Source organism: Pleuronectes platessa, chromosome 1 (assembly GCF_947347685.1).
Source record: "Pleuronectes platessa chromosome 1, fPlePla1.1, whole genome shotgun sequence".
NCBI classification, from domain to species: Eukaryota; Metazoa; Chordata; class Actinopteri; order Pleuronectiformes; family Pleuronectidae; genus Pleuronectes; species Pleuronectes platessa.
This window is the reverse complement of record NC_070626.1, coordinates 18,476,636-18,504,183: the sequence shown is the minus strand read 5'-3', so window position 1 is coordinate 18,504,183 and position 27,548 is coordinate 18,476,636. Positions and strand designations below refer to the sequence as shown.

Here is a 27,548-nt window from a genome sequence, read left to right as displayed (position 1 = left end):
CTAGAGCTGCATTTCCGGTTTCATGCCCCATAATACAGTCAGAAACAACGGGAGATATAGAAGAATGAATATGGACCAAATAGAAGAGCGTTTGGCAGAAGAGATCCGAAAGTATGACCACTTGTATAACCCGTCACTGACTGGCCGATTTGTCCGCCAGAAATAGGCTATGAGGAGCCGGAGTGGCGATGTAAATAAACAGTCGACGAAGAAGAAGACGTCTCTTCTTTGTGTGTTTTGTCTTTGAAAAAAACCGTTACTCCGCCTAGGGTTCTGGCGGTGAATTGCGTTGCAACACGCGCAGCACGTTAGAGAAGTATAAACCAAAACGAGTCCGTCGATGCAGCTGCGTGGCCTTCCGCGGCCAATGGAGCGGTCTCAGACTCACATTCTGACTAGAATTGTGAGTCTGACAACGTCAGGCTAGAGATATCCTTCACCAGAAATCTTTTAATCTGAATCAAAGTGATGGACTGAGAGAGGGATAAAAATGTCACACTATTTTATTTATTAGGGCCCGAGCCCTATTGAAATTGTAGTGATTATTATTTTTATTATCAAATTAATTTAATTTAATCATTTTTTTCAATTAACTTAAATTAAATTAAATTAAAAAAAAACTGCGTGCGCACATTCTGCGCAGAAGCCCATTGTGCACATGTGCGCAGAAGCCTAGTGCGCAGGAATTGCGCGCGCAGTTTTTTTTTTTTTTTTTAAATTAATTTAATTAAATTTTCCTTTATTTCTGTTTTTATATTTAATTAATTTAATTTATTAAATTAAATCCTGCCAATTTTAAGAGTTCATTTGCCGGCAAGAAGATGGGAAAGAGTGGGACTCGAACCTGAGACCCTCGCAATGATGACCATAACTCTACCAACTAGGCTACACCACCTGAGAGCCCTTCCAGGTCCCTTACGTGCTTATGTATCCCTCCTTACGTGCTGACGGGTGTCGACCCCCTTTTCTAAAATTTACGGCAAAGCTCCGCAAGCTCACTCAGCCCACAAGGCTGTGATTGGTCTGCTCTACATCCCTTCTAGAGCTGCATTTCCGGTTTCATGCCCCATAATACAGTCAGAAACGACGGGAGATATAGAAGAATGAATATGGACCAAATAGAAGAGCGTTTGGCAGAAGAGATCCGAAAGTATGTCCACTTGTATAACCCGTCACTGACTGGCGTATTTGTCCGCCTGAAAAAGGCTACAAGGAGCCGCAGTAGCTATGTAAATAAACAATCGATGAAGAAGAAAGAAGGCGTCTCTCAGGTCGTCTTCGACAAAAAGCATTACTCCGCCTAGTGTTCTGGCGCGGAATTGCTTTGTAAGACGCGCAACGGTTGGGGAAGCATGAATGACAAAAGAAAATCTTTATTATCCTTCAAGGGCAATTTGATGTACAACCAGCAACTAGTGCATGACAAAAATAAACCAATATATACAATGTAAATAAAACACAATATAAAAACCGTACAGACTAAGCAGCAGGGGGAAATGAGCTTTTAATAAATTAATTGATAAGTCGACAAACAGTAAATTCCCTGTCAACTATTTAGATATTCTAGAAACATTTCATTCTACTTTTAATTTCCAGTATGTGAAGTGACACTACAGGGGTATATCAGGCAGTCCATGCCCAACATACTTTATTGCAATCTTTCTGCAGCACAAACCTGAGAAACGAGAATACATAACAGTATCATTACTTAGGTTTCCATGGCTGTGACCAAACAGCTGCACTCCAGCTGTTTTCCTGCTTTGCTAATGAAAGAATACTGCATGGTCACATGCAGTATGAGTCGAGAGCACAGCATCCTGGTTTAAATGTTACTACCAACACATCTCCTTTGGTACTCTGTGTGCATCAATCATACTGAGTCAGGGTGAAAATTAAGATGAATTACATCAAACAGCAGCATAGAATGACACAGACACACGCACAGAATAATTTATCCATCTTCTTGATCTGCTTAGTTTCTCATTGGAATGAGCAGGCTGTGTGGCCTAGGGCAGTGATTTTCAACCTTTTTTGAGCCGCGGCACATTTTTTACATTTACAAAATCCTGGGGCACACCACCAACCAAAATGACACTCTATGGACTAACACAGTACATATAATACATATAGTTAGTAATATAGTTTCTAAATGTATTAAAAAGCACTATTTTATTTTATTACTCTTATCTTTTAATGAGCACAAATTGAATCTGATTTATGAAACAATCTTTGATTTAACTAAACTTTATTTAACGGAGACACATTATACCCATTTTATCACAGTTGATATGGTTCCTTGGGGTCTTAATGAAATGTCTGTAACATATTTTGGTCAAAATACCACAAGGATCATTTAAAACAGGACCTTTTAACCCTGTCTAAAACAGATTGACCTGTTTTGAGTGCCAATAGTACTAGTAGTAATACTCCCGCCGTTTGACACTTTGACATTCAGAGCACTGGGCAGAAATCACATCGCGTCAACACCCACCGTGGGCCTTCGCGATGCTTTGTTTTAATTAAACAGTCGGATTCCCCTGGTCCGCACCAGTTCTGGCTGCTAGGCGCAACGCCGGAGGGGGCCCCCGCGCGAACGGAGGGTTCCCCCAGCAGGCGACGTAGCTGAGGTGATCCAAGAGAAGGGCCCGACACGCGTCCAGAGTCGCTGCCGCCGACCGCCGTACCTGGTCCCCTCCAACGGCCCGCCTTCCGCACCGGCGACGGACAACGCCCCACGGTCCAAGAGAAAGAAAGCCCCCGCACCACTGACGCCGTGAGGCACCGCGGAAGAGCACCTCCCCCCCAAAAAAACGTCGAGGCGTGCCGCACGCCGAGTCTCCGGCGGCGTGGAGAGGAGGGCGACTGCTAACCCAGCCGCGGCACTTGCCCAGTGATTTAACCACAAATACCAATTATATCGGTGAAAGTCAAGATTATTACCGATGTGCCGATGTCAGTAAACGAGGTGACTATCGGCCGCTACCGATGTTCGGCCGATACTTCGGTGCAACACTAGATATTAGATAATTTCCCACGGCACACCTATCTCTCACGGCACACTGGTCTAGGGGATAGAGTGGTTCGATTCACACTCTTCCCCATCTTGGCAAGATACTGAACCTCTAAAATTGGCGGGACTTCAACCACCTATCCATTGCACAATATCGTATTAAATTAAAAAAGATTTATTTTATTTTTATCATTATCATTTTATTTAATTAAATGAAAAGTAAATTTTCACCACTTCCTAGTTTTCTGCAAATTTTGGCAAAAATTTGAGCATGTTAAAGCCCTCAAAAAGCCAATTAATTTGCCTGTAAAATAATAATAATCCTTACAATTTCAATAGGGCCTCACTGTCTGTCAGTGCCTGTCAGTGCTCGGGCCCTAATAAATGCATTTAACTATTGTTTTACAGTTTTCTTGCATCACGGAGTTTAATGTTTACTAATCCAGCTGCAGGTCAGTGTGACTATGCTTTCTCCCAGTGGAAGAGTCAAAGGGCATTTAAAAAGAGGGACTGAATTAATCAGATGTTTGTTCTGTAAACGGACTGAAAAACATCAAAAGAGACTCAAACGCATAGATTCATTTGCCCTTTATTCAGATTTAATCATGTTTAAACAGTCTTGGCAGAGGAATTTAGATTTTGTAGAATCAAACAAGTAAAAGAGCAGACCTGGTAAAAACAGATGGTTAGACTGAGAAAACTTCAACTCATCAGGAGCTAGAGCTTTGTTGTCATGTGATGCATCTAATCTGTGTATTTGGCAACACCAAACAAGCACCATTGGAAGTATCTCAACATATATTTCCTCCAGGTCTGCATACTTCAGGTCACATGATAGCATTTACAGTCTGGATGACTATTAGGATCAGAATGTGTCCATGAAAGTAAGAAAAACATGAGAGAAAGAAAAAGCCTCACTGACACAGGATGGTTTCCCTTAACAGCAATTTTGTGACCTGTGACAGACTAACATCGATAAAACACAAAACCCTGGAGATTCCACTGATGACCACAGTGAGGTGAAGGTTTTGATACTGACTCCTGCTCAGATCAGAGGTCACGTGAGGTCATGTCATTAGACAGACGTGCCCTCTACGGGTGCTGAAGTCTTGTTGTCGTCAGGCTTCATGGCAGGGAACAGCAGCACCTCCTGTGAACAGACAGAACTGTCAGACTAGATAATATTTTAGGTTAATTTTTATTATGAATCTAATGAAACTGACTTTTCATCTCGTTACAGCTCTGACTGACCATCACCATACCAGTGAGGTTTACCAAGCTACAGCAGGAGGCTACAATCCGTCACAGGTGATTGGACTGAGCTTTATTAGTGAATCTTTTTCGTAGCGCAGGGAAATGTCAAGACATGACGACTGTGGTGGTTGACGAGTGCACAAAGCAAAAACAGGTCAAATGTTTCCTTTAACAATGACAAGGACTTCCCCTTAGCCTTCACTGAGGCAAGCAGATCAGAAAAAATGCTCAGATTGGTTCTTTTCAAAGACAATGACAGATAAGGACCAATCCGGATTCATACGACATCTTCACCTTGATGTTGTTGGAGTCGGTCAGGAACATGGTGAGACGATCGATGCCCATTCCCCAGCCAGCGGTTGGTGGCAGACCATACTCCAGAGCTGTGCAGAAGGTCTCATCAATGAACATGGCTTCATCGTCACCCTCCGCTTTGGCCTGAAAAAGATTCAAGTGTTATTATCAACATGCGGTGATGCACACACTCCCACTGCCACAGTCAGAAGCCTGAACCTTTAGATAATTGGAGGAGGTATCAGGGTAGATGGAGAATGGTTTGATCCTCACCATGGCTTGCTGCTCAAACAGCTCCCTCTGCCTAATTGGATCATTCAACTCGGTATAAGCATTGCAGACTTCCTTCTTCATCACAAAGAGCTCAAACCGCTCAGTCAGGCCTTTGTGGGTTCTGTGCCTGAAACAATGACAGGATTTCGTTATGAAGCTGAGCACTGTGTTTTCTAACCATAAATATGAATTTGAAATTAAGTGTTTCTCACCATTTCGCTAAGGGACTCATGATTTGAGGATGATCGCAGATGAATGTGGGATTGATGCACGTGACCTCAAGGTAATCTCCAACCAACTGTATTGGAAAACGTAATTGGTAAAGGCCTCATAGAAAAATATGGGGAGAAACAGTATACTGTACAACAGGTGGTGATTTCATCTATAGAGCACCTTGTCAAGGAGGCGGGCAGTAGTTCTGGGTGGGGGACATTCGACTCCTTTCTGTGCGCACAGGACGTCAAAGAATTTACGTGTCTCTGGGGACAAAAGGGTGGAAGACAAAGAGGGATCAGATAAACTCTTAGTGAGGTTTTTTTTCAAAGAAATTATAAAGCTGTGAAATAAATTCTAATTTCTGGAAGAGTAATGAAGAAAGAATGTCATAGAAAAGAGGAAAAGAAAGACATTCTAATCTCACTTTTCCATTTAATCTCTACAGACTCTCACCATCACTGTCGTAGCTGTCAGTTGGAGGGAATTTAACTCCCATGATCTTCTCCAGGTCGTGGGTCATGCTCACTCTTCTGAATGGGGGAGTGAAGTCAATCTCATAGGCCTGACCCTCTGGACCATCAGGGTGATACATCACCTTGTATCCTCCGGTGATGTGCTTCACCATTCCTGAACAAAGAGGGAGCCACTGAGTTAGGGAGAGCAGTTTTACTATTTGCCCACTGTACACATTTCCCGTAAATACAAAGTTTACCAAGAAACCGAGCTCTAGGACAGGTTCATACAGCAAAAACAAAAGAGAAACTAAAAGTTCACTTTCGGTTGCACAGGGCGTTTCTGTGGCTGAGCCTCAGGGACAACATTCAGGCTTTGTGCTGGAACAGTCAAATTTTCAGTATGTATATAGTTGAGGGGCCACCTGAGAAGCTCATGGCGAGCTCCACACTGACTGCAGGTCATTGTACAATTTTTGAAATGCATGGTGGATGATTTGGGTAGAAGAGGGCTGTCACGTCAGCTCAAAGGAGGCAAGAACAAATTTTGAATTGAAAAAAAGTGAAAAAAAGTAAAAAGAATGAAACCAAATTAGAAATAAGGTGTAAGGATTAATGCTATCCGTTCTAAAACTTGATACTGTTCTACAATATTTAGTGCAGAAAATATTATAGTGTCAGCTGTTTGTTTAATTATGATACACAGAATTCAGAGTAATTAATAAGTAATCTATGTGTTGGTAAATAAAAGTTTACATTTCCTACTGAATCAACTCAAGACAAGGGAGGCATTTCTTTCTAGAGACTCTTATTTCCATTGCCTGTTCTCCTTTTAAACCGCACTCCCAACTAGCCAATCAAGTCGTCTTGGAAATCCGAGAAATCCCAAATGCCTCCCTCAAAATATGAGACGACAGCTGAAGACGCAATCGACTACAAATCCACAAACCTAGAGGCAATGAGACTGAGCTTAGCACTTTAACTATGTGAATCCAGCAGCACAGAGCCGATCGCAGTCAAGTGAGCCATGCTCTGTGCATCCGGGACATACCAAGAGCATTTCTGACATGATTACAGGAAGTGGTGACAGTCAGGGTCCCATTCCCCTCAGCAAGTCATCAACATACCAAATGTCAGTACCCTGCAGAAAAATACCAGTTCACTGGAGCTATACTGCAGCCTGCGCTAGTGTTTTCACTTACCTGAGAGAAGTTTCTCAGTGATTTCCATCAAGTCATTGTAATCTGCATAAGCCATGTAGAATTCACAGGTAGTGAACTCTGGATTATGAGTCAGGTCGATGCCTTCATTCCTGAATTGACGACCAATCTCGTACACTCTGTCTATTCCACCAACCACAAGCATCTGCGGGGACAATATGAAGTACAGTATAAATATTATATTTTGAGAAATGTAACAAGCCCAAACCCAGAGGGAAATTACTCAAACATTCCCTCTGGAAATGATTACTGAGAAGGACTTAATGAGTGACACTTATTAATAATTTACCTTGTGGTAGAGCTCAGGAGCAATCCTCATGAACAGGTTCATATCCAGATCGTTGTGGTAAGTAACAAATGGACGAGCCACTGCTCCACCAGGAATAATGTTCATCATCGGTGTCTCAATCTATGGGATTCAGCAAAGCAAATTTAAATGCTCTGATTTGAAATGACTCAAATGTTAAAAACATTTACAAATTCGACTCAATCAACTTCAATGTTTCAATCTGCTTCAGACTTCTTACCTCTAAAAATCCGAGCTGATCCAGGAAACTACGCAGATAGGTGATGATCTTGGAGCGAGTGATAAACTTCTGCCTCACGTAGTCGTTGAGGATCAGATCCAAGTAGCGCTGGCGGAATCGTGTTTCCTTTGAGAGACAGATCGCATAGTTGTGAGAAAAAGACTTTCAAAGTTGATTGTTGCAGTTGTAACGGTGTTGATTGTCAATTTGTCTTTTTTGTCTCCAGATATGGATTTCCTTGATGAAAACTTCAGTTAAATTTGGGAACCTTGCACAAATCCTATAACTTTAGTTTGGTGTTTTCACCATGTTTGCAATTCTTTTAGTCTCATAAATTCTTAATTCTCAATGGATTGGGTTGGAATCTATATTGTACACCAAATTATACTGAAACTGAAGCCCTAAGTGTTTCCTGGTTAAAGAACTGAGCCTGTTTGTCTTTGTATTCAGCAAATTTGAAAGTTACAGCTTGAAATTGCTTGTTCTGTACTATAGTGTTAACGTGTTCCATGTATCTGGACTAAACATCAACCATTAGCCCATATCTTAATGCACATATATACATTCACAATTATAATTCATTAACTGGTGGCATTAGAAAACAGTCAAACAAGAAAGGTGGCTACCCCCACCTGAAACAGGTTTGGGCAGATTTTTACTAAATTGACTGCAACATACTCGCATGTGAAACAGTGCACAGACAGATGAGTTAATCTTTAAGCAATGGAAAGTGATAGTGAGACCATCGAGGAAAGGCTCATAAGACGAAACAAATGGAGGCAGTAGTTATATAAGGCTAGTGGTTCCCATGATTCTTCTTTCTCTACTCAGAAAAGAAAGAAAGAAACATGAGTCCTCATTTTAGAGTTCAATTTTCTGTAAAATAATTCCTGTAGCATTGTACCAGATAAACTGGAAACTTCCCCAGCTTGCTTGCCTAATAGGTTGTATACAGCCCTGCACTAGTTACAACAATAATTTAAATATAATTAATATAGTTCAGACTTTCACAATGCAAATGCTTAAAAAAGAATCTGTCACTGCCTTAGACGCAAAGCAACTTTAAAGACCTAAGAACTAATACTTCTACTTTAAATAATTCGGTTTTAGTCGGAATGAAATATCTTAATGTGGTATTTACAGAAATGTATGACTTTGTGGCTGTCAGGCTTTAAGACGTCCTTCAATGACATGGAGTGTCTCATCACGTCAGGCATTACCTTGTCTTTGAGGCCAAAGTGGAGGTGGGGCAGCATGTGCAAACAAGGAGACAGCAGGGTCAGCTCGACGGGAATGATGCTCAACTCCCCTTTTTTAGTCTTCCCCGGGTTCCCACGGACGCCGATGATGTCACCACGGCGTAGTTTGTTGTTGATGGCCACAAAGGCCTCCTCAGACTTATAGTTTCTGACAACGGAACAAGAAGATACAGTTCAGAAAGCAAACTCAATGCACTCACACGTATCCAAATGAATGTCAACGTATATGAATCTGCATTTGTTTGAATTAGTGAAAATACACAGTGAATCTACTGAGCTGTGACCTGACGATTGTTAATCCTGAAAATAAAAATCATCTGCAGACGACAGATTAAAAGTGTGCTTTTGACATTGGCCATCAAGCTGTACCTTGAGTTTGCCATAACCTGCAGCTTGACGCCTTCGCCTCGCAGGTCATAGAAGATCAGCTTGGCCCCAGACTCCCTCTTGGCATGGACGCGACCTGAAAAATTATATATTACGTTTTACAGCTGAATTACACTATCGGTATATATTAGCTCATAAGTATAGGATCATAAAATATTTCTGGTACCTGTCACATTGACAAAAACCTCCGTCAGCTGGTCTCCCGACTCTAGATGATTGTATTTCTCAATGAAATCTGTGAGTGACAGGTCTACATGGTACTTGTGTGGGTACGGGTCCTCAGCTGTGCCCTTTAGTTCCTGGATGGCCTGGGAGCGGATCTTGAAGTATTGCTACAAAAGAGGAAAACACGTTGTGATTGAGACTAAAATATAAGAGGGTTTAAGTAAAGGTGTAATCATCATACAAAAAAACTCACATTTGGGTCGAGAGTCTCCTCATCAAGCCCACCGACATTTTGCGCTCCCTCATTGGATTCTTTCTTGAGCTCCACCTGCTCCTTGACCTTGGCATCTTTCTCGGCTGCCTTCTTCTCAGCTTTCATTCGTCTCTTCAGCTCACTGATGGAAAAGTGAGGAAGAATCCAAATATAACATTGTTGCTGTTAATGACACAACCTCAGCTGAGATTTAATGGACATTCAAACTGTTGAACAGGAAACACAAATAATTTCCCACTGTACATCTTGTTCTAAACTGTAATTAAATACCAAGACAAAGGAATGGGCACAATCTAGTAATAACAGACGCACAACAAATAATCATGCAGACAGGGGAGAGGAACCACATTTGCTCCGGTGACAAAAGGTTGGTTGTTTTCTCACTGGAATGGAAAAGCCACCAACCTTTTGTCACCTCTCGATTGGTTTCCGTAAAATTGAGCCAGGACTGCAGCTGTACGTGGGGACGCACATTTTAACCACTGTCCCCTGACACCACAGGCGTGGCACAGCTGCTGCCTGGCTGCCCTGACCAGACACAGCATGCTGATCTACCACAGTCAGCAGCAGGCACACCTGAGGAAATAGACATAAGCCGTTTTCAGACATGAACTCCGGAGAATGTCGGCAGAATTGGGTCCCGACTTAGTCCCCTCAACTTCGCTGAGGGGATCCTGTGTTTTTGATTGTAACCCAAATCTCTGTTGACATCTTTGTCTGTGTCTTCTATGTGTACCCCAACTTTTTTTCATTCTGAGATATTTTTATTCTAAGTGTTTATTTTTGCTTCTGTCACGTTTTTGAAATGTCCCCAACGCCCACTTGCTTGCGGAGAATCTTCCAGAGAATCTCCTGCTGTGTGCTCACGTTGGCTCCTCCGGACATTATCCAGAGTAAAACTTAGAGGCTGGAAAGGTCCAGAGCCTCTGACCCTGGTATCTGCATCCTCACACTCAGCCCCCCTGAAAGTGACTTCATATATCAGGACAGTTTGCAGCTTTTCTAGCAAAGTATGTCTGTAGACAATCAGGAAACACTGATTGTTGGAAACGTAACTCAGACCAAATCCCAATGAGGTAGAAAGAAGAGGGGGCAGACTTTACATTAAGAAACTGGTGCAGGATTTGACTTGACTTTTGATTGGCCAAGCGGGTGTGTCACAGACAACAGAATTACTACCAGTGATATAAGACAGTGGAAACACAAGAAAGCCCTTCAGCTGATTTCATTATTAGATATGTCTTAGTTCAAATGAGATGTGTGTTCCCTTGATGTGCTTTCATGTTACCTGTTTCTTTCGCTCCAACTGAGTCAGACTATTTAATGAAGAAATCATTCACGTTTGTTTGCATATGCAGCAAGTCTAAGCTTTAGAAAACGCAGTTACCACCACTGAAGACTTGCTGGGACGCTCATGTACAATATTAAATATGACTACAACAAAACATCGCGATTATACATTCGGCACGTTCAATTCAATATTAAACAAAATCGAATCCGAAATCAATGTACGGAAGACATCTTTTTTTGCATGCATTTCGGATCTTGTAGTTTTTCTGTTTGGCAAAACGCACAAACACAAATAGCTCCAGCTCACACTCAGAAATACAACTACCAGAGGCAGAGCCGAACTGAATCATGGGATGTGTAGGCTCCTCTCCAGCCTCCATATGGACTCCTCACTTCACTAGAACCTGATGTAACATGGAGTCACACCGCGCGGCCACGTTTTTAACAGAGACCCGGGTCGAGGCCGCGGTTCGTGTCAGTGAAATAACAGCGCGTTAGAGAAAGGTCTAAATGTGACCGTGGAAATCCAGACGCTTACTTTTTGCTGAGTTTCTCTCCGTCCGCCTCTACCACGTCGGCCATGTTTCCCTCTGCGCCCCTGAAAGATAGGAGGACGTGCGCGCGCCGCAAACACGCGAGAAGTGGATGGTGCGTTTGAGGGACTGTCGGAAAATGGGCCGCTCACAAAGGTCTTCATCTTCTTGTTGTTTAACGGCGCTTGGCTTCCGGCTTATGGGCGCATTACCGCCAACTTCTGCTCCGGCGTGTTGGTCAGAAAACAGACCATCGACAGGGCATACAAATTAATACACTCAATCCAAATATATAACATTCAAATAAGTATATGATATATATACAAAACACCCACAACCACACTCTAACATATAGTCTACTTTATCCCTTCAAAATGCTACTAGTACCCTCACCTGTTATCTGTCGTATTCATCCTATCGTGGGACACCTAATTCCCTGAGTCCACTCATCATTACACCCTCTGTGTCCCATTGCTCCTACAACTCATAACCACATGCTCCACTGATTCCTTTTCCTGACAACCCTTAACCAAGCCTGTCCTGTGTTTCTCTACCATCCTTAGTGTTAAGTGTAAAAGATTGAGGTGAAAGGAATCTATTCAAATTATATTAAACTATACAATTTGTCTTTAAATTTGAAATTTGTCATTTTCTTAAAAAAAAACTAATATATATATATTTCTAGTCAACGTTTGCACCATTATTTCTAAGGGCAGATTGTGTGGACTTGCTTTTTTGAAGGACAACCTGGAGAGAAGTTACTTTTTCTGACATATTTTGTTTGTTGGCAGAAGGCCCAGTCTTCTGCAGTAAATTATTAAATAAAAGCTCAGAGGCAACACATTGAACGTGTATATGTTTAATATAGATAGCAGCAAGTTTACAAAAATGTATTTGCAAGAAAAACAAATGTCCCAACCAAAGCCAAATATATAGAAAGATCGTTTTCTCCCCAGGGTGATTATCAGACGATTGTTCACATTGTTAGAAACAAAAAGACTAAATTCCCCCTCTTTATTTCCAGGACTAAAAGAAGCTGTTTATTGGTAAAGTGGTTCTTTTGTGTTAAGAGTGAACAGACTTTAAAGATATTACAAAAAGAATGTGGAAAAGGCACATTTTTGGAAAATTCCAATGTCAGACTAAGTCGGGATAAATTACAGTGAATTTTGCTTTGCAGAATGTGTAATTAAAAGACCCACAAAACCATCATGCATTGATGTTATTGGTCAGAATAAGAATCCTGATATCTCCAAGGCCCTGAGAGAAATCATAAAGACGAGTAACCACTACACCAATAAACAACAGGCCTGGATATAACACAAACCACCACATTAACTGTACTAGCAACAATGTAATAAAAAAGACAATTAGTGACCCTTGAATCAAAAAAAGAGATAGAGAATTTTACATTTCAACTGACTAAACGAGTTCTAATCGCTTTCAGGCGGCACTTAAAGCATCAGAAAACATTTCAACAAGCAACATAAATAATAGAAAGAACATCTATTTTGGTTTCTCAGGTGAGGCCATATATAGAAAAAATATATATATTCAAAAACTAACAGATCTACATTTACAGTATATTAGCTGCATAGCAGTTTCAGAGAAAAAGTTTGTCTGCATCTACGTCGTGTAACATAAATGCAATGGATACTTCAGTACAAACAAATTAGACGCATGACAGGAATTGCACAACACATGTATCAACCACAACCACACTTATCTGGTCACTGTTGTTGAGCATTTGAAGCACACTTAAAGTCTTATGGCTTAAAACATTCTAATCGACACCGGCCTACAGGGGCCATGGGCTTGTTGAACGGTGAAACATCTGGTCGATACCACGACATCTCCTCAAGGCACATGTACAGCTTATATTCGTGTCTATAGTGACATTTTAGGGGGGAAAAAATACCTGTGATAGCAAATTCAGTTTGGTGATCTTAAATGAACTGGTAATGTTAATAGCAAGCCACGTCTTGTTCTATTGCAGGAAAACACAGAGTTAGTTAGTAGCATCTTGGAAAAAGTGAGAACCTTTATCAACAATCCTGCTCTTTTACATACAATTAGTAAAGACTGTATGAAGAGTAACACTCGTGTTTTTCTAATCTACAGCTACATTGTAAATTAACAAAGAGGAAACTGTAATTACAAAAAAGTAATTACCTCCCCAGTGTGTGTAAAAAAGAACATTCTGGATCTCAAGTGAGGCGTCTACAACCACACTTTGTAATCACAATCAGAATTATAGTCATCGTAAAAAATACTGAAATTTGTTGCTCCTATTTTTAAGATTTCTTTAAAAAACTGTTGAAGTTCCGTGCAATTTTTCTCTGCTTTTATCTTCGTGGTTAAAGCAGAAATGAAGGGCCAATTAAAAGTCTCGAGCAAACACATATGATATATGTTCATTAATGTGTAACTGTGCACAGGAATGTATATTATTGTGGGGGCTTATCAGTACATTCAGAACTAGGATTACAGGAAACAATTTAGATAATAACCAACACACGAATAAATTAGATTCTCCAAAACGAGGAACAGGTACTACAACAAAAAAAAAGAAAAAAGAAATCTGTAAAACAAATAAAATCATAAATATTCAACACTGGAGATCTCATTTCTTCTACTTCACAAGTTGAAGAAAGCCAATCACAGACAGCTCTTTTCTCCAAAGTCAGGTTTCCTTCAGGAGTAGGGTCCCTTTAAAAAACACCGTCTAACTGCTCAAACCGACACACTGTAGTTCCACATATCACATTGGTCAAGTTTACATCATATCTGTCACAAAAAACAACAAACTGATTGAAAAGTGTATAAAATGTAACTGTGTTTCTGAGTTTCTGACAGACTCTACAGAGAAAAATGAGACAAGGCATTAAACTAGAGCCCATTGGATCGTCAGTAGAGACCAGCCCCTTGTTCATGCACACACGTACAGTAAAACCACACAACACAACACAACAAACAGAGAAAGGTGTGACGTCACTGAAATCTGTATCTTTAGGAGGGAAAAGAAAAGGCTGTCTATGATTTTTCAAAAGTTTAATTGTGAGTTGGAAAAAATAAAAGTAAATAAAGGCTCACGAGCCATAAAACTGGCCTGTTATCAGGATACATGCAAAGCAAGATTGGAGTCAAACTTTGGTCCTGAGGCCACAGGCTAACATTAGATCTGCAGACGGGTTTCTAGTTAAAGGGAAACCTAGAAAAAGGGCTCTGTTACTGCATGTTAATACGTCGATCCAGGTGAGATATATAATGTACAGTTGTAGCCGACAAACGACTGCTTCTCCTCAACATTCAGCTGAATTCATCACTTGAATAAAACGGGTAAAAAGGCTCTTCTCTAGCTCGTTTAAGAATACTACTCCAGTTCATGCGTGCCTGACGCAAAATGACACTACAACACAAAACGATCCTACCCTTATGACAAAAAAATTATATTAATATACTATATTACATTCTGCTCTCTCTCTCTACTGCAGATGCATGTATTTAAATAAAAGTCATTAAAATAAAAATGTCTTGAACCACATTTTCCTCATTTGTCCAGATTTCTAAGCAGTTTTTTCTCTATCCAGAAATAAATAACGCACTAGGTTTTGGGATTGAAAAGTAGTAGTTGTAACATGGCTGGAAATTAGATGTTGTATTTAACTGTATAATGTGAAATATATGTATTAAACTGTATGATAGCATCTCAAAAGAGTGGAAATATGTTTGTTGAGTTTGCCCGACTACATGAGCGTTGCTATGCAAACACATGGGAAATGTATCTTCTTCACTGTAAACAATGAGGAAGAGGCGGCTGAGATCAAAAAGAAGGAAAGCCACCTCTCGTGGGACTGTAGTGTACCCTGGATGAGTGAAGTCGTCACAGCATCGTAAAGTGCTGAATCTACATGTAAAAAACAAACATATCAGCCATTATTTGTTACATTTCTTCCACTACACTATCTTAAAAGAGTTATTTCTTCCTAATGTATTCAAAGGAGACTAAGCTGTAAAAATAATCAAACTGACACAGTTTGTTTTTGATGAATACAGACTAAATGTTAGCCTGTTCATTTATACTACATTACAAAGTGCTGTCTGTACACTGTGGTGACGGCGAAATATCTAATATAGAAAGATATGCTTTAGAGCTCCTGATGATCATGTTACTGACCGCTACTCGCTCTATGACAAATATTCTTTTTTTTTATTACTGTACCAAACAGGTCTAAACTTTATTAGTCGGGTTTTTTTTGTTTTTAAAGATCTTTACTCAGACACAGACTGAATGCAGTTTCTGTCTTTATCACATCATCAATGAAAACCTACGTCACTTCGTGGCCTTTCAGAAACAGCTACAGTGAACTCATTCATATCATCAGCTATCTGCTGCAACACTGAAATAACAAGCATCCACATACATGAAAGACACATGTTTGTAGCTACACATCACATAAGACATAAGGAAATGTTTCTATTCATTGCAATTTTCGACTTCTCAGTTACCTTCCTCCACTCTTCCCCTCTCACCTACTCTTGCTTCACTTGCTTCACTGTTAATAATTCCAAACCCCGTCAACAGTGACTATACCTACACTCTACACTCCTACCGTACCACGCGCTCCACCCTCCATGCAACAACGACAAAACTACGAAAGAAGTATTAAAGGGAACACTATTCACGGAAACCACCAAACACTTTGGAGAACACTTTAGAAAACACCACGACAACCAAACAACACGACTCACAATCTACTTACGGATTTCAACAAAAATTCACAAGATATATGAACGAAAATTTGGGCTAAATTTCACCTGCCTCATCATCATCTTCATCGTCATCAGACAGTTACGACAAATTGTCTCACAGTTCTCATCTACAGTCCACCTCAGTTTTCACATTCATGATTTAACATTGGGGAGTCATTCAGTCTTTAATGTTATTAAGAGATATTTGCCTCTCTTGGTCCAACTGGTCGGCGAAGAAAGTCCGACACAAATTTCTAGTTCACTGTCTCGATATTAATTTCTCCAGTTTGCTTTAGGCAACGTATTATGCCATAGTTTTAATAAGAGTCGCTCTCAGCACGGCCGGCAGCACTTGACAATGCTTCACAGTTTCTTTCCTAATGAAGACTCAATTATATGTGAGTAGGCTAGAAAAACATTTGGTGACGCACATCATGCGGTTTGTCAAAACAAATTCATATACGTTTAACTGTGTCTAATTTCCCATACAGAATATCAGTCAAAGAATGAAGTACAGGGGTTAATATGAACGACTTAAGTTGCTTCCGGACTCCTGCAGGCTGACCAGCAGGTCGTCGATCTTCTCCATGTTCTGTGAGGCGGACATGCTGTTCTGCACAGTCCCAGACTGAGACAGGGACTGATTGAGCAGAGACTGAATACGAGCATCACTCTCTCTTTGGTTCTGACCAGACTGGCTGATGGCTATGATCTGATCCGACAGTGTGTTTCCAGGAGTGTTCATCAACTGGCCACATCCTGTGAGGAAGCAGAAACAGGTGGGTGAGAGTGAGTGAGTTAACAACCTTGAAAAAATATATATATTTTGCTTTTATATGCAAAGTTACTTCAAAACAGTTTAATAAGAAAAATCATGTATGTTTAGTAATTTGTTTAGACACAAAATTGGGTATAAATTGTCAAATTGTTGCTCTAAAGTACTATTGTTGATTTTATTTCATTCTTGCCACATTTATAGACGAGCTAACCTGGTAAAAAAATGTATTTACTTTGAAGATAAATAATTGTTTATATACCATTTGGAAATATACAGCAGTAAGAAGGTAAGAAAGATTGACAATTATTTAATCAATAAATTGGTACATTAAATATGATATTAATAAAACAAATAAAATGAAAAATCACATAGAAAATCTAAATGATTTTATGTAATATTTCACGCAGTGCTTTCCTATCTAATAACAGTTTTAGCTTATATGTGTCACATGACTCTCGTTAAAACTAGATCAGCAGATATTTGACCACTTGGGGGCAGCAGAAACAAGCAGAGTCACAACACTGACATCAACTTTACAGCTGATGTGGCCTACATCTTAACAAACAGTCCTCTATTTACACATTAAGCAGAAACAGAGCACGGATAGTGTAACTCTGGAGTCATGCCTCTGACCAGCTGACGAATCTTAGTCCAAAATTCACTCTCTCTTTCAGTTCTGCTTTGGTCTTTGTCAACTCCAGAGAAAAATATCTGTCCCTTTCACTGCTAAATCCTCTGCAGCCCAAACTGTTTCTGTTTGCTTTTAGTGTACAGTGGGATTTCATAGATTTTTTTGTTGAAAACAGCTGTCTGCAGCATTTGGAGACAATGCTGATGAGAGAAGAGAGAAAATCAAAACAGAGCTAAGAGGAAATGCAGAGTGGACTTAGAATTCTCTCTAGCAACAGCGTTCATGTAAAAATGATCAAATAATTATTTATCATTATTTGTGAAAGTTGAAACTTGATTTAACATTTCTGAGCTTGTTTTACTTGCTGTCATCTCATCAGTTTTAACTGCGTACACTGAGGTAATAGATTCCTTACCGTTCTGAATCCCAAAGAGGAACAGGCCAGGCTGTTGAGGCTGGCTGGGCTGATTGATGCCCCCACTCACGGTCGTCTGAAAGAGCGGTCCTGGCTGTTGAGCAGGGGAGGGGGTAGTCGTCTGAATGTTCGCCACGCCGTTCTGTGAAGCAAACATGGCTGACTGTGCAAGCTCTTGAGCCAGACCCCCCTGCAGAGAGGCCATGTTGGATTGAGGCATGAAGAGGCCCACAGGAGGCTCCTGTCGGCTGTTTGAGCTGCCACCCAGCTGCATCGGCTGCTGCTCCTGAAACATGACTTGTTGTCGTGGATGGGTGGGGTTCCCCAAGGCCATTGGCTCAGAGCGATCCTGCTGGTTTACAGTCACCAGATTGGATTGTGAAAACAGCAGAGAGGAGTTTTGGGGCTCTTGAGAAACCAGACTGCTGCTGGTCAGAGGAGGCATCTGGCCCTGGCTGCTGAAGAGGAGGCTGGAGGCCTGGTCTGGGGTGGACAGAGTATTGTTGCAGAACAGGAGGCCAGTCTGCTGCTGCTGCTGGCCTGGAGAGAGTGTGTTTGCAGGTGGATGTGGAGAGATGTTCTGGAATAAGGGAACTTGCTGGGTTGGCTGTGTGTGGGTCTGAGGCTGGGAGGGCGGCTGCTGCTCCATGGGACTCCTCTGCTGGATAGGGGAGAGCTGGGACTGAACCTGAAATACTGATTGTGGTTCAGGGGCAGGGGACTGTAGGGCATTGAGGAAGACCAGCTGCTGCTGCTTCTGTTGTTGCTGCTGTTGTTGAGAATTGCTGGTTGTGAGCTGAGTGGGCAGGGAGGACTGGGGGAGGAAAAGTCCAGGGGTTGTGGGCTGTTGCTCTGGGGCCTGCAGTACTGTCATGGTGTTTTGAAAGAGAGCAGCCTGGACCTGCTCCTGAGAAGCCTTCTGAAATAGAGCCCCCTGTGGATCTTGTGTGTCAGCCAGAGAGCTGGGGTTGTGGAACATGGGTGGTGAAGGGTGAGAGGGTGTTTGCTGGAGGAAGTTGGTCTGAATGGAAAGTAAGTTTGCCTGTTGAAAGAGAACTGCTTGTTGCTGCTGCTGCTGTTGCTGCTGCTGCTGTTGCTGCTGGAAGAGAGATCCAGGGTTTGGCCCCCCTCCTTGTGATGAGCCCTGCTGTTCTGAGTTCTTGCCCTGGGTGGCGTCCTGAAACATGCCACACTGCATCTGAATCTGTGACTGAAACAGATGCTGCTGTAAATTCTCCAGCACCTGTTGCTGCTGATGCATTTGTTGCTGTTGTTGCTGTTGTTGCTGCTGGATTTGCTGTTTTTGGATCTGCTGTTGGTGCTGCATGTGCTGCTGTTGCTGCTGCTGCTGCTGTTGTTTGGCCATGGAGTTTTCAGACTGAAGAGGTAAGTTACAGTACCCTTTGGCTTTAAGTTGTCTCACTGCCTCTTCAAGCTGGGCCACCTCATCTAGAGGGAACAGTGGCAGCTGCTGCTGCTGCTGCTGCTGGGGGGTAGGTTCTCCACACAGCCTCACCACACCTCCTGAGCCACTGCCTGGTCTCTCCAGGCCGAGGCCCTCTCTTGGCTCCAGGAGGAACTGCTGGGAACCCTGCTGGAGCAGAGAGTCTGTAGGCACAGGAAATGAGCTGGTGGGAGCAATGTCCTGCTTCTGGATGGTGCTCAGGGGCTCAGTGTTGGTAAAAACAGAAGCCTGAGCTTTGTCAGGGTCAGCTGCAGCCAGAGACAAGTTGTTGGAGAAGGGTCGGTTTTTATTTAGATGTGCTGCAGTCATGTCTGGGTTCTGCTGGGCTTGACAAAGATCACCAGTCTGATGACAACACAAAACAGAGGGCAAAAGGTGTGTTTAGTTTTTTCTTAGAGTACACACCACTACTTTGACATTTAAAACCTATATCCACAAGAACCCTTTCTTGAGGGTAATTATGAAGGTTATTACATTTTCCTCCAAGTTTAATTTGGAATATCAGATCACATCCAAAACAGTTCAATTGTTTTCATTATGTAAATGCTGAGCCCTTTCTTCAGGTAACAAATCAATACGTCACCTTATATACGCCAGAAGATTGAATGTTGCTTGTCACTTCCATCGGAGTGACGTCTTCTCTTTTCACTAAAGGCAACATCGAGGGCATCAGAGCACCATCCAGAACTGTGGGAGCAATAGCGGGGAACATATTCATATATTGAATACCACAGTCAAACGTATTGTCAATATGTTCTTACTGAAAAATGTCTCTTCAGCTGTGAGCTAAAAAAGTGAAATGTACAGTTTACATTCTCTGCAATTTTCAAGGAAATAAACAGCCTTAAAGTGAAAGCAAAGCCTGATGGGCAACTCCAAATCTCCATCCACTTGTATAAATATGTTTTTGAAATACACACTAGTAAAATAAATAATCGTGATTGTTTATATTAGTTTACAAAAGAAAAAATAACCTTTAATTTGTTCATCAAAAGTACAAGTCTTCACTGGAGAAAGCATCTCTTTCTTCACAGGAACATCATGTGGTCCTGGAATAGCAAATGTAAAGAGATTTCACAGAGTCAACAACAAAAGAAAATCTATATAAACCATCAGAAATATTATTTCATCTCATTCAAGTCATTAAGGAAGATGTACATATTTAACAAAGTGTTCATATCATCAATAGACTGATGAATAAAGAGAAACGTATATGTAAAGTAGTTAAAGTGAAATGGAGTCGAAAACAAACCTGGATCTGGAGTGTAAGTAAAAGGCTGAACATCATGCGATCTCCCAGCATTCGTCACCACATAGACTCCCACATACACTGCTGAGGTGACGGTTTGATTCTGGTACGGAGGAACCTTCACTATCAAGTGATTCTTGGATATGAGCCAACAAAAAAGTAAAGTCAGCAACCAGGAACAATTTCAACAGCAGTAGGTCTTTGTGCACGTAACTAATCTGAGTCAAAGGGGCAGTAGATTAGAAAACAGTGATTGAATATAAAATTACAATAAGTTTCTGAGTAGGTCATCACCATGTTAATGGATCATGTTCTAACAGCACATCAGGAGCATGGGGATGTCGTACTCGTGAACACTTGAGGTAGCAAAGGAATGAGCTACCAACAGCGATGAACTTAAATGGTGCAGGATTTTAAAAACACGATGATATTTGAGTGAGAAGCATAGTTGTGTACAATGTGTATATGTCCCCCCCCCACGACAAATCCACAGTGTGCCTCCAATAAAAACAAAAGATAAACTCCTGAGCGTTTTGTTCACAAGGGCAAAGGTTTAAAACTGGACTGCTGAGACATTCAAGTCCACACTGAGAGACTGAGTGTAATTAGGTCAAAACACAATGAGACTACTCAAACCTTTCAACCAGCAGCTATTTAAGGTGATTACATGATTACAAGGCCCATACAAATCAACTCAGCTCATTAGCGTTAATAATTTGGTACAAAAACAAGATCAGATTTTACCTGGTGAAACAGCTCCATGTCGATTTCAGCCTCAGCCTTCCACGAGTTCTCATCTGGACAGAAGAAAGAGTTTCAGGTTGACCACAGAAACAAACACAAAAATTTAAAATGTATGAACCTATACATGCAGATGATTAAAAAGCATTCGGAAAGACTCTCACCTGAAATATTCTCTTGAAATATGACTTTGGTGTCTTTAAGAAAGTTTTTGCCGATGATGAAGACTTCTTCTCCACCTCTCACTGAACAACTGTGCAGTGATTTTTTTAAGATTTCAGGCACCCCTGCAGGTTGGGCTGTAAACAGATCAAATACAGAGTCGGTTGGAAATCAAAAAAGGGGAGAGAGAACAAAGATCTTTATGTGACTTTATGTGTCGGATATCAAGCCCACTTTTTTTTTGGAAGTACCAGATCAATATTAAATGCCTTTTACAAGTTTTAAAGTTTACAGCTTAATAGTACACTAGGTTCTATTTTTATCCCATTGAGCTGGTGTATATCTGTCAACTCGGGAAGTTGCAGTCACAAATGTTATGTTAGGTATGTACTGAAGCTGAGATGAAAAGGAACTCCATGTTCAAAGATGGGTGTGGTCCAACTAAATAAGTACACGTTAACTGGCTTCGCACCTGTTGTGAAGCCATTAGAATCTAGATTCAAAGTTTTGTATTAAGTTTAATATTCATATTTCATATTTAATGCAGATAGATCATAATATTTATCATAGACAAAACAATGTTGACCCCAAAGCACTAATATTTTTTTTTAATGTATTTTATATATGGGTATTTAGTTGAAGCTTTTAAAGGTTTCACAGTGTTTCTAAACACGATTCAATGATTTTGCTGAACTCTCTCTTATCAGTGCAAATATAAATATATGAAGTATTCAATCAATCATTAACTTTTAAAGAACTTTTAAAATTGATAAAATAAAAATGATTTAAACCTAAAATTACCCCTAACCCTTAACATCTTGTTACTATTTGTTACTTATAAAGCAAACACTACCACCACTGCAGTTTGAGACCTTTGCTTGGCTAGGTGTATCTGGTAGGGAAAGCACTTTTCTAAATAAATGATTGTTGACATCTTTGTGGTCAAATGAGCTTTCAATATTCTGACCACAGAATGTATATAAAGATTGACATTTATATCTTTGTATATATTCTATGATCCTGACATCAAATAACTTTAGCTCTGATACACTTCACCAACCTTTTTCAGTTCTCTGCAGCAACACTCACACACTCACATGCCAAGGGGCATTTCTTTTTAGATTTGTGGAAAGATATTTCCCTGGCTAGCACGCTGGCTCCGTGTAAACAATAGAAGTCCACACACCTCTATTGTTTGGTCCTTTCCTTCGCTTTCTCCCCTGTCTCTCTCAATTCCACTTACACAGAAACTCTTATAGCCTTAAGTGTCTTTCCTGTTTATGAAACCAACCACACCCTCATACTGTACGTATTATTAAATAACACCTGAGACTGAAGGAATCTTTACAGATTGTCTCAGAATGCGACATCAAAAGACAACAACAGTTTCCTGACCCTGGGCAACACTAAACTTTAGAAACAGGGACTCTCTTGTTAAAAGAGAAGAAAATGGCTCAGCTTACAGTATAAATTGTGATTATTAAGTAAGTAGGTCACAGGTCGGCTTGTAGGCTGTTTGTTAAACCCATTTTAAACTTTCATTAAGAAAAATAAAACATTATAATTTGTGCAAAAATAAACCAAACTTATTTCTTGGTGATTGAAACAATGTATCAATTAATGTAATAACTGTTACCACAGAGATAAATACAACAAGGAGGCTGACATACTACACAGGATTGGAGATGAGGGAGTCTGGAGTGTGAGCACTGATCCGTCTGAACGGGGAATGTTGACCCGAAACACCAGGCGAGCACGTGTGCTCTTCTTCTTGGACCCAGCGACGCCAATACGAGCCTCGACGTCAGCGTTACGGAGCTTCAGGATCCCGACACAGTCCACCCTGCACAGAGAAGCAACGTAAAACAACTTCATTTCCCAAAATCCCTTTACAACACTTAAACACCAACACACTGCATCTTACTATGTGTCATCATAGCTGCTTTGAGACAAGCACTGAACTCCAGATACTACATTTTCCAGAGTGGCTGTTTGTGAGAACCCTAATAATCGAGTCAGTTCCACTGGATAAATGGGCTCTATCGGACATTCTCCTGAGTTTTTACCAAGGGGTTAGCGGGAAAAAACTCCAGAGAACGTGTGAGGAAAAGGCAGGATATTTTCCAGAATAAAATCACAATAAATAAATCAGGATGAAAAAAACACAGACAAAGATGCCAACTTGGAAAGACGATAGAGTAAGAGAGCTTAAGGCAATAAAGCCGATGACAGTGTCGAAATCTGGAATGCATGTTAGGTCTGAAAACAGCTTGTGTTAACTGCCGATTAACAAAATGTTCATATATTTACAGTATCTACCTTACAGCTCACAGGGGTCCTTTACACAATGATTTTATTAAGTAATTGAAAAATCTGTGAAGTATAAGACATGCAGTCAAAGCAACACTTGTATTGCCTTTGTTTTATGTGGTTTAACATAAATTATCACACAATCTAGCGATCTCTTTCTCAAGAACAGTACATACGCTAGTGTCATGTTGGTGCTTGGATCAAGGGACACCTCAATGACAGTTGTGCCGTCAATGTCCACCTCCTTGCAGGCTGTGGTGTTGCGGCCGGTCACCCTGCACGCTTGGTAAAACCCATGAGGCTTCACACGCCCGGTATCGTTGCCCACAAACACTTGTAAAATCACTGGCTCGTTCACACCCTCCAGCTGTGAGAGTGAAAAAAGACGAAGGATTCAAAATGCATCTGCTAAATGAGAATGGATCTGAATCTTATATGTTGTGTAGGACATCCGTGTGATGCTAACTTTTTCTGCAAAACTTAAAAACTAGAAATGCATCCGCTAATTTTCAAAATGAGTCAGAAGGATCAGAAAATGTTTTCTCCTGTCCTATAACACACTGTCCTGATGCAGCTGCAAACTTGTTCCTGTGTCTCTTCAACTTTCTCTTGTTTTGCAGACGTTAACTAAGTGTCCTTCCTTACCTGTCCAGCAGATGCCCTCATGAGCATCTTTAATGGCATCTTGTCTTCAACCAATCAAGCCTTGTGTGTTCTGCCCATTTACAAAACCTTCCTCTATGAGTCGTAGCTTGTTTATAAGCCGACTTTGATTCCACTTTATTATGCAATCTACTGGTATTTTGTATCTACTGCTGTGACTCTCTGTTTTTGTTCATGGTTTCAACTTCTGTAGCCAGAAGCTGGGCCAGCACAAAATCACCTAGTCGACCAGTAAGAGATACAAACTTGCTAAATTAATGATCATCCCTGATGATACTGAGGTGACTGGACAGAGGTATTTTCACTTCTCTTCATCTCTCAGTTCCACCTCTAAAAAAAGGGCACAGCGGTGTTTCAGAAAGATGAAGTTTTCTTTTATATCCAACTTGCAGTCGTAACATGCTGGGGATGAAGAGGGGCTCTTCAAATCCAGTGCAAACTTTCTGCCAACTTTCAACACTTACACAGCAAATAAAAATACTGAAATTACAAACACAACCACAAAATATTGTGTTATATAGTGTTGTGTCTATTTGCATGTTGCAGTATGTTGATACAAAATGCTAAAAGCATGATGAAAACATAACATTGTATAGTAAAGTAAATCCTATATACACATAGGTAAAAGCCTCTGACAATAATCCATTCATTATCTCAACTTAAAGGTTCAGTTTGTAGAATTTAGTGACATCAAGTGGTAAAGTTGCAAGTTGCAGCTGAATACCGCTCAGCTCACCCTCCTCTTCCAAACATGAAAGAGAAACTGTGGGAGAATTCAGTTGTCATAAAAACTCTAAAAAGGTGTTTAGTTTGTCAAGTCTGGGCTACTGTAAAAAACATGGCGGCCTCCGTAGAGACGACCCGCTCCCAATGTAAATATGAAGTAAAAAAATATAAAGGGCCTATTCAAGGGAAAAGAAACCAATTAACAGTAGTGAAAACATCACTAGGATTATTTTATACTCTATTTCTGCCAATAGATCACATTCACCTAAATCTTAAACACTGCACCTTGAACCAGAAAAGCTGAAACTTCACCTATAGAGTTCATTACCTTCACAGTAGGGAAGCTTTGCTGCGTGCGGTCCTTCACTGACCCTCTGCTGCCTTCAGTAAGATAGCGGGCCCGGTGCTGAGTCTCAGGTTGGACCTGCATCTTCAGCTCCTTCCCCTCACTCTTCTGTGGGTATTGCATCGATAGAGTCCCCCCTTTATGGTTAGCTGCCTTAGGATTGTCAGAGCTGCAACAAAGACCCGTTTTAACAGAGACGTCAGAGGATCACTTCTAATTCTGACATTTGTATCAATTCTACTGTCTACATTTACTACATTGGCCCAAATCCTAAGGTTCAGAACCCAACTAGTAAAAAGGATACCCACAAAATGACAACTGTAAATAATAAATATCTGTGTGTAGATCTGGCTGAAATTTGTTCTGGGGTGTGATGCTGGAAAACTGCTCTTTGTAGCCACAATGGTGAAACGGCCTGCAAGTTGCCATGGTGCACTGAGCAATGCAGAGTTAAGAGGCCCTCCATCAACGAAGCATATTCTATCCGCAGCTCTTAAAGCGTTCAGAGTTATCTGTTTATTTAATCTGCCCTGCTTATCCTAGGTCTTTGAGAGGGGCTCTGTGATTCACTGTGGCTGACCATTGTTTGTACTTCAGTATCCTGCCCCTCCCTCCCCTCTGATCTGGCCGCTCCTCTTCAGTCCAAGCGTGGTGGGAAATCCGAAGCCAGCGTGGTTTGTTAATTTCCATCTGTTGGTGTGTGTGTGTGTTTGTGTATGTGTGTGTGTCAGTGTGTCCTTTCCTAATAATAACCTATTCTGACAATCAGGATGAGTGCTGTGTGAGACTATCCAGGGGGACAGTGACTGCAACAGCAAGAACAAATTGTCACAATCTATTAAAAGCCTAATGCTACAACTACCAATGTCAGAACATTTAGTTAACCAGAGCTAATATTTAATGTGACACCTCAAGTTGTTTTTATTTCTCCACATAACTGCACAGACCCACATGAGATTTATAGGGACATGACTTGGACATGTTCTTGCCATGACTGTATATAAAGATTGTAAAAATGGCAGCTCCACAAAAGTGAAGCCAAAGCAACTCAATCGCCACCTGCTGGCTGGCTGGCTGCAGTATAGGTCGTAAACCCTGCAGCATCCATGTTAGTTGAATGGACATGGGCCAGAAGGCGTTAAGAATCAAACAGATCAAGTCTTTCTAAATACAAATAAAGTTCACACAAACCTTCCTTTTGATGCTGTCTTGTTGTCGGGTCCTAACTGTGACAAGACAAAGTGCGGGCCTTTAGCACTGTCTGCATCAAACACATCCATGCTGGGTTCCCCTGCAGGCACAGCCTTCGGACCAGGCCTCTGTCGAGGGGTACGTTTACGGGACTTTCTTGGTACCTCTGTGTTGTCATTGTAGGAAACACTGCTCATGATACTAAAGTTGGAGAGAGAGTCATCCATCCAGATGCTGTTGCTCTGCTCTGAGTCCAGGGAGGCTTCATTCTGGCAAGACATGTGGCTGTCATCAAACAAGTCTTGCGGAGGCGGAGAGATGTTCAGTACAGTGCGGCGCTTAGACGGGGTCATCTGGTGATGTGCCTGCGCATCCTGGTATGTCGCACCTCTTCCACCTCCCAGTTCACTGCTCCCCCTGCAGTTAACACCACCACCGCCGTTGCCATTTCCGTTCTCTGATCCGACGACCTCTGGTACCACGCGGCTATTCCTGGCATCCTCCTGGTCAACATTGTTGCTGTGGACTGGGTTCTGGTCACTGGCTGAAGAACTGGAATGTATGGTGGAGCTGGAAGAGTTGGAAAGAGCACTGCGGGGGCCTTCCATGGTCATAGAAGAGGACATGGCATCTACAGTGCAAATGATTAGACAGTGAATAAAGGCATCTCAACCTGTGTTGGCTAGCAGTCCCATTTAAGCAGCAAAATGTGTTGTTAATTTTTGCTTTTGTTTAGTATTTTTTACACATCCAATTAAAAATTGTCCTTTTTTTGGATCTTATATGTATGTGTCTGTGGACAGTGTGTGAATAAAAGTATTGTTATAAACTAAAACGGGGCCAAAGAAGAGATGAGAGGTGAGCAGCCCCCCCTAATAAAAAAACTGAAGAGTAAAAATGCTTGTGAGTAAAGTAACTACTAAAAAAGTCTAACAACTGAATGAATTTATCATTATTATTAGCAT

The 27,548-nt window shown here is 41.1% G+C and overlaps 2 protein-coding genes across 5 annotated transcripts in view; both read right to left on the bottom strand.

Moving 5' to 3' along the window:
- Window positions 1-3,583: 3,583 nt before the first annotated feature.
- Window positions 3,584-11,292, bottom strand: kars1 (lysyl-tRNA synthetase 1). Of its 2 annotated transcripts, XM_053427417.1 has the most exons (15): window positions 11,160-11,248; window positions 9,737-9,907; window positions 9,311-9,452; window positions 9,059-9,224; window positions 8,875-8,968; window positions 8,467-8,653; window positions 7,247-7,372; window positions 7,009-7,128; window positions 6,702-6,864; window positions 5,501-5,674; window positions 5,225-5,310; window positions 5,044-5,129; window positions 4,832-4,958; window positions 4,559-4,702; window positions 3,584-4,160 (listed from the first exon to the last, which is right to left on the bottom strand). In XM_053427417.1, exons 2-15 carry the CDS (start codon window positions 9,874-9,876, stop codon window positions 4,086-4,088), a joined length of 1,830 nt encoding a protein of 609 aa, XP_053283392.1. In that variant the 5' UTR covers window positions 9,877-9,907; window positions 11,160-11,248; the 3' UTR covers window positions 3,584-4,085. The 2 variants fall into 2 exon arrangements, with proteins under 2 accessions (XP_053283392.1, XP_053283400.1); XM_053427425.1 differs by lacking the exon at window positions 9,737-9,907 and having other exon boundaries at window positions 11,160-11,292.
- A 705-nt stretch (window positions 11,293-11,997) lies between these two features.
- nfat5b (nuclear factor of activated T cells 5b) overlaps window positions 11,998-27,548 on the bottom strand; it is a 32,053-nt gene continuing 16,502 nt past the window's right edge. For all 3 annotated transcript variants that reach the window (XM_053427386.1, XM_053427406.1, XM_053427396.1), the window contains 11 exons: window positions 26,584-27,214; window positions 25,375-25,561; window positions 23,834-24,024; window positions 23,018-23,190; window positions 21,350-21,484; window positions 21,189-21,241; window positions 20,448-20,580; window positions 20,170-20,244; window positions 19,779-19,882; window positions 17,731-19,540; window positions 11,998-16,665 (listed from right to left, as the gene is read on the bottom strand). In XM_053427386.1, coding sequence (XP_053283361.1) covers window positions 16,427-16,665; window positions 17,731-19,540; window positions 19,779-19,882; window positions 20,170-20,244; window positions 20,448-20,580; window positions 21,189-21,241; window positions 21,350-21,484; window positions 23,018-23,190; window positions 23,834-24,024; window positions 25,375-25,561; window positions 26,584-27,214 — 3,731 coding nt within the window. In that variant the 3' untranslated portion in view covers window positions 11,998-16,426. The remainder of the gene's footprint in view (window positions 16,666-17,730; window positions 19,541-19,778; window positions 19,883-20,169; window positions 20,245-20,447; window positions 20,581-21,188; window positions 21,242-21,349; window positions 21,485-23,017; window positions 23,191-23,833; window positions 24,025-25,374; window positions 25,562-26,583; window positions 27,215-27,548) is intronic.